This window comes from Cebidichthys violaceus, unplaced genomic scaffold (genome assembly GCF_023349555.1).
Source record: "Cebidichthys violaceus isolate CVI_PGR_0920_01 unplaced genomic scaffold, fCebVio1.0.p SCAF_36, whole genome shotgun sequence".
Lineage (NCBI taxonomy): Eukaryota > Metazoa > Chordata > Actinopteri > Perciformes > Stichaeidae > Cebidichthys > Cebidichthys violaceus.
Window position 1 is genome coordinate 344,391 of NW_027176550.1, and position 7,500 is coordinate 351,890.

General features: G+C 41.3%; 1 protein-coding gene across 1 annotated transcript in view; it reads right to left on the reverse strand.

Annotated features, from left to right (window-relative positions):
- doc2a (double C2-like domains, alpha) overlaps window positions 1–7,500 on the reverse strand; it is an 18,596-nt gene that overhangs the window by 8,874 nt on the left and 2,222 nt on the right. The window contains exon 2 of the mRNA XM_068725599.1: window positions 3,163–3,504. Coding sequence (XP_068581700.1) covers window positions 3,163–3,504 — 342 coding nt within the window. The remainder of the gene's footprint in view (window positions 1–3,162; window positions 3,505–7,500) is intronic.

The following is a 7,500-nucleotide window of genomic DNA, read 5'->3' on the forward strand; positions in this document are numbered from 1 at the left end:
AGAGACACAGTCACCACCGAGAGACAGAAAATGATCCGAAAGACATGCCAAACGACCACAAAGAGACACAAGATGACTACAGATAGACAAATAACAACCACTAAGAGACACAAAACGACCACTAAGATACAAAAAAAGACCACAACGAAATGCAAAAAAAGGGTTGTAAAATAACTGCAGAGACAAAACAACCTCATGGCTGTGTGTAGTTGTTTTGTGTCTCTCTTAGTCTGTGGGGTGACGGTATTTCTTCTCCATAAGGGACTGAAATTAAATGTATATCATTGTCACAGCTGCCGCCTGAGAGACACTTCACAGCATTTGCATCTTATCTCTGAAACCCTGGTCATGCATCAAAAGCAGCACATCAGCAGCAGCTTCAGTTGTCAGAGAATCTGATATGAACGACTTGAAAATCTAAAAACAAGTGGAAAGTATGCACTATGCATTTATCCGAGTATCTTATTTAATTAGAGTTTTGAGATGCTTGTACTTGTACTTACTAGCATGCAGAGATAAGAGATGTATCTCAGAGCTTCAGTATGAAACACTTCTCTCTGCTTATGAAACACTTCTCTCTGCTTCCTCAACACAAAATGGATTTCAAAAACTGTGGGTGCACTTTACATTTACATGTTTTTTTTCTCCAAATCTGAATGCTTGCGGTTGTGATTCCACCCACCTACACTGACTTCCAGCATCCCGGCGCAGAGACAACTGGCTGCTGTAAAAACATACAGCACCAATAAACGCAGTGCTTCAGCACCCTGAAGACGTCACTGCACAGTGAAAATGCTCTGCAGTGAGGAGATCTGAGCCTTTGGAGGAAATCTCAAACAAAAGGACTCAAGCTCTAATGAAAAAAGTGTTCTTTTAACACAACAAAAGATGCAGAATAACCAAATAGGGATGCAAAATGTCTACACAAAGATACCAAATGACCACAAAGTAACATATAATGACTAAAAAGAGACACAAAATCACCACAAAGAGACTAAAAATTACCACAAAGATTCAGAAACAACCACAAAGAGACAACAAACGACCACAAAGAGGCACAACATGACTACAAAGACGATCACAAAGAGACAAACAAACGACCATAAAGAGAAACAAAATGACTACAAGGAGAAACACAACCACCACAAAGAGACAAAAAATTACCACAAAGAGATGTAAAATGATTTCAAAGACACAATGCGACCACAAAGAGACAAACAAACGACCACAAAGAGGCAAAATAACCAAAAAGAGAAAAACAACCACAAAGAGACAAACAAACAACCACAAAGAGACACAAAATGACCACAAAGACAACCACAAAGAGACAAACAAACGACCACAAAGAGACACAAAATGACCACAAAGACGACCACAAAGAGACAAACAAACGACCACAAAGAGACACAAAATGACTACAAGGAGAAACAAAACCACCACAAAGAGACAAAAAATTACAACAAAGAGACTCAATACGTGTTGTTAGTCATTGTTTTGTGTCTCTTTCCGTCTGGCGCTCTCGCTCTTTTATTGGAGGGGTGGGTTAGTTGCATGAGACAGGCTGTCACACTGTGACACTCTGATGAATCAGAAAACAAATAAAATCATCAGCCAGTGACTGCATAACACATCTGATGATAAATTCATGTTGAAATAGAAACCCCCAATTATTCTGTGAGTGGATCTGAATCACAAGGCAGCTTGACGACATCAGCACTGAGAGCAGTCGTTCATCACAATGTATTCTTATTCTACCACTGAGGCTGATCTCCTCCCCGCTCTCCTTCACCTCTCAGGAAGCTCATATTTCATTCATTCAGCGAGATGATGCTGGAAAACCTGAAAGCCAATTCCAACACAAATGAGGAGTCTCTGACGATCCTGTTTTATCTGCAGTCTGCTGCCCCATTAAACTCTTTAAATGCCTGTGATCGAAATGTGGGAGCAGAACGTATTGCATTATCAATGTTATTTTGACTTAAACACATGAATTATTCATAAGTTGTATCTCTGAACTGAACTCGGGGGTAAACGTGGTCAGATAAATTGGACTCTGGTGTTTTTGTTTATTGATCGCACTGCAGCATTTTTACATTCCCTCAGTCCTGCAGCTGGTCCCTGATCAGAACAATAGACCGACCACACTGTCAGTTATGGTTTTTAAATCCATGGCCATGAGTCTTTACTTCCAATGTGCCTACAGCACAGCAGCAGAGCCAGCTTTAGTCCAACAGGCTTATTAAGTGCTGATCGGATCTTCAAAGTCTTCAGACGGCCGAGACTTAATGAACTCCGCTCAGCTGAGTTCATGAGAAAATGACCTTACTTCCCACTTAAATTATTACCCCAGTAAACAGCCAGAAGCTAAGATGCCGACAGCCAAAAAACAGAGATGGCGAAGGCTGAAACTGAAGAGGGTAGGCCAAAAAAAAAGATGGTGACTGCCAAAAATCGAGGTAATGACGGGCCAAAAAGAAGATGGTGTAATGGGAAAAAATAATGGCGACGGCAAAACAAAAGATGGTGACCACCAAACATCATGATGCATTATGGGTAGTAACCATGGACTGTATATAAGAATTGGATATTATCAACATGATGTCAGCCATTCGTTTGTAGGACTGCTGTTTCGGAGCCTCGAGTTTGTAATTTTAGCTGTCGCCATCTTGTTTTTTGCCCTTTGCTAGCTTTGAGTTTTACCTTACTGAGCCGATGTCCAATCATGGTTTTTGGCCGTTGCCATTTTGGTTTTTGAATGTCACCATCTTTTGATGTGATTGTTGTTTTTGGCCATTGCCATCCTAGTTTTTGGCCTTTTACTTAGGTATTAAATTAAGTGAGAAGTCATTTTCTCATAGATTTATATACAAAAATACTTCTTTTTGTATCCAGAGGAGTCGCCCCCTGATGGACATTAGAGAGAATGCAGCTTTAAGGCACTTTAGCATTGGCTTCACTTGCCGTCTGATGGAAACGTGCACAAATTTGCATTTTCATTTGCAGATTTTTAGGAAATTTGTGCTACATTTAGATGGAAACACAAACCACTTTACCTGAAGTCTAGATGCAACATGCTGAGTCATGCAAAAAGCGGCTACAGGTGTGTAGAGGTTCACAGTACCACACACACACACACACACACATGCCGGCAGCGAGGCTCACTGCAGTCGTCACTGTCGGAGCTGTTGATCTCCACCGATGTGTCCACGCTGCTGGTCAGAGACAAAGACCCGCCGACACCGACGCCACCGCCGGGCCGGCCGTGAGCCAGCAGAGGAGACAAGAGGTGAGCCCCGCCCATCCCGGGTGCCACGAAGCTGGGGCTGAGGGCCAGCGGGGAGGAGGCCGGGTTCGGGGACACGGGGCCGGGGGAGGTGGGGGACCGGCGGGGGAAGTAGGCGGAGATTTGTCGGATGGGTCTGATGGGGCCGGGGCAAACGTCAATGGCCATGTGTTCCTGGATGGAGATGCTGAGCTTCTTTCCTCTCCGCACCGTCATAGAGTCTGAAAGTGTTGACAAGAAGAAGAGAAAGATAAACCATCACTGCAACACTTTAGCATCTCCTCTCTGCCTCAGCTGGAAATCATTATATGGACCGACTCGGCCGCTCGATGCCCGAGGTTAAAGGAAACACACCGACGGTTATTTTCATGTCTTCCACACTGACACGATTCATCCTCTAGCTGCAGGTAACTGACAGCAGGTGTTTAACGAGGAGCATGAGAGCAGGAAATAAATTGTAAAAAAAAGGCTGAATATGTTAGGGATGACTTTGAGAAAGCAGAGAGAAAATACTGAGGGAAGTAAAATAAACCCACCAGGCAGTTTAACAAGCGCAGCTGTAGAAGGATCCAAAATGTCGATTGAACAGAAAAGGTACAGGAGTCATACAGAGGTCCAGAATCACCAACAAGGTGTCCATATCTCAGCCACATTCTACACCCACCAGGTCTCTGTGATAAATCATATGTTCAACTTTATTTTGCTGTAGTTTGTCTCATTCATTTGAAGGTCAGTGATGCAGTGAGTGGGGGGGGTATCCTGTAAGAGAGACTTGTGTTCTATCTTGTCGCCTATTTATGGTTTGAATTTCATTCAAATATTAAATATTGCTGCAGTGATTTGTAGAGAAATCCATTGGTGTGTGATCCATGTAATTAATCAACAGACCACAAGAACCCAAACGTTTCCTCCGGGAGACGGATGTTCGTTCCCCGTGTGAGACGAGAAGTAAACGTTCATTTATTCGTCTCGTAGCTTCCGTACTTCAGTAACGACACTTCTGTAGTTAGGCAGGGAAGGGAGGCACGGGAGAACCAGAACCAGGGCTGAGAGGGGCAGACTGTCAGACCCTGCTGCAGTAAAATGAGAGGTTTTCTAAAGGGAGTCTGGTGCTCAGAGACACTACCGCTTTAGTCCACAGGGGGCGACAGAATCAACACTAAATTAAAGTTCCTCGTAGTAGCTTTAAGCATATTTTGATGCTGATACTTTTGTACTTTTACTACATTTTGAAGCAGGACTTTTACTCTACCAGGGTATTTCTACACTATGGTATCAGTACTTGAAGAAGTGAGTGATTCCTCGTTAGTTCAGACGTGTCGCCTGGTTTCTCTCCTGAACTCCTGCAGCCTCCATCGTGTTGAACACATCAAACATTGTGAGTTGAGCTGCGGACTTGTTAAAAAGCTCTGCAGGGAGGCTGAGTCTCTCATCTCTGGAATAAAAAAGTGAGCCCAGCGAGTGGGTTGACCAAACTATAAACTTCATTTTGAGTGTTGGATGTCCAAAGCTACGGATGAGGTGGTTTCTCTCTGTCTTTATTGAATCCAGAGATGCATGATTTCATTATTCTGCAGTTCGGAGGACTTGTTGGTTTCAGATACTCTCGAGTAAAACTTTGCGTTTATGTTCCAGTATTCCACCTTATGAAGGAGGAAATGTGCTGCGTCCCGCTGGATTCTTGCCCTCCGAGGCATCTGATGTGCTGCAGTGAGCAGAAGAAGAAGAAGAAGAGCTGATTCATGCAGTCCTGTGGTTTCAACAATTAACTGAATGAATTCTCTCTGCAGCTACGAGGCACTTTAATCGACCCACGCCGGTGTTTGTCATGAAACAGTGTCACAGGCGTTTTGTCGATGTTTGCTAATGAGGAAAGAAAATAGAATGAATGCAGTTTGAGCAACGGACCGAAACAAATTGACGATTCTGAGACAAACGTTTCATTGTTAGTCGTCTTAACAGGAGTCATAATTCTGCTCTGTTCTCACACATTAAAGCTCATTTCACGTTCGAACAAGTTCACATATACTTCACAATATTTCACATTTATTAAAGCAGACTTTAAACTCCAATGTAAACAAATCTGAGTGTTTATAGAGAGCTGCAGGATGAGTCCTAAAACCAGACGTGAGTCACTTACTGTTCAGTCATCTAGAAGTGTTTTATTAAACCTAAATAAGTATTTCACCATCTTTTCCTAAACCTAACTAAGTATTTTACGATCTTTTCTCAAACCTAACTAAGTATTTTACGATCTTTTCTCAAACCTAACTAAGTATTTTACGATCTTTTCTCAAACCTAAATAAGTATTTTACGATCTTTTATTAAACCTAACTAAGTATTTTATGATCTTTTCTCAAACCTAACTAAGTATTTTATGATCTTTTCTTAAACTTAACTAAGTATTTTACGATCTTTTCTTAAAGCTAACTAAGTATTTCACCATCTTTTCCTAAAGTTAACCAAGCAAAACTGTACGTACCTATTTTAAGCCCATCCGTGATATTTTTCTAAACTTTTGTTTCGTAATTTAATGTTGTCCCGAAAAACAAGTCCTTCAAAGTAACACTTAAAAAAGCGACATTTCAAGTTGCTAAACAAGAAAGCAATCGATTTAATTTCTTGACTATTTGACGACATTGCCGTGATTCTGAGTTGTCGAAGTTGTATTTGAAAGTTGTTTTTTTTCTCCAGCAACAAACAAATCACCAGATACCTGACGTATTAAAATAATAATTTTACATTACTTTGTCATTATTAGGAAATACTAAGTCATCATCCTGAATCATCAAGTATAATTATTATATACTTCATATTTTCATTATTCTTTTCTCATAATTACCATTTAATTTAGCATTACTGACATGTATATCAGTGCAGTAAAATACTGTAATTATTGTATATTACTGAGTATTGTTTCTGGGTTTTTTTTTGCTAAGATGCTGTAACGATACATTCTCCTGCTGGGATTAATAAAATATTCTATCGCTCTATAATTAAGATGTTCTGTCCTATACGTTTGACTGTATTTTTCATTATTAATGAATTAATCTGCATTTATTCATGGAGAGAGTCTTCAGCTGCATTCATGTTTAATTCAGGGGGGAAGTCGACGTTTATCGGTGGAAACATTCTCCGTCTTAAAGAAGTGAACTCTGGCGTTTCGTCCAGCGACTGATATTCAGTCACAGTGGGATTACTGGTGAGACTCCGGTAAGCTGGGGGGAGAGTATGCTAATGAGATGCTTCTCTCTCTGCTTCCTCACCCTCTCTCCCCCTTTACTGTCCTATCTCACCTGCCAGTCTCTCTTTACTCTCATCTTTCATCCTCTCTGTGCTGCTTGTTTGTTTCTTTTTTTATGTCTCTCCTGTCTCCGTCTTCATGTTCCTCTCACCGTGAAACACCTGACTGACAGGTGTGAGTGTGACGGGGGAGGAACGGGTGAGGAGAGGGTGAGGAGAGGTGGTTTATCAATAGCGCTTATTGATTATGACCTATAACTGATCCCACAAAGCACTCGTGCTGCTGTGGCATTTGTCTGCTATTTATTTTATCCGTCAGTTATTGAATCAACATTTTTGTCTGTAAAATATGTGGGAAAAAAATGCCGTCACAGTTTTGTGAAGATCAAGTTAATGTCATTATCTCTGCCAGGCAAAGTGAGTGTTGTGTGTGTGTGTGTGTGTGTGTGTGTGTGTGTGTGTGTAAAAAATGTATGCGCTGTAATTCGTTGACATTTCCACGTACTCATGAACCACAAAGTATAAAGATCTTTAAAAGAGCAGTTTGTTCTCTCTCTAAAACAAGAAGTCAACGTTGATTTATTTGTCACGTAACTTATGTAACTACGTCACTCCTTCTCAGTCCAAATATGGTCACTTCCTATTCCCTGGTTGCAAAAAAACCCCAAGATGGCGGAGAAATCAAGGCTTCAAATCATCCACAAACCGATGAGCGACGTCACGACGACTACGTCCACTTCTGATGATTTTCTCCTCGCCGACAACAGTTATTCTACCAGACGTAGTCTCTACGTCACTCCTCCTCAGTCCAAATATGGTCACTTCCTGTTCACTGGTTGCAAAAACACAAAAACAAGATGGCGACGGCCAAAAGGCCAAACTGGAGGCTTCACATCAGCATTAGTGCACACAACAATCGACAATGGGACAACAAAATCAGGTTAAATATTTAGTAAATAAATAAATATAAGAG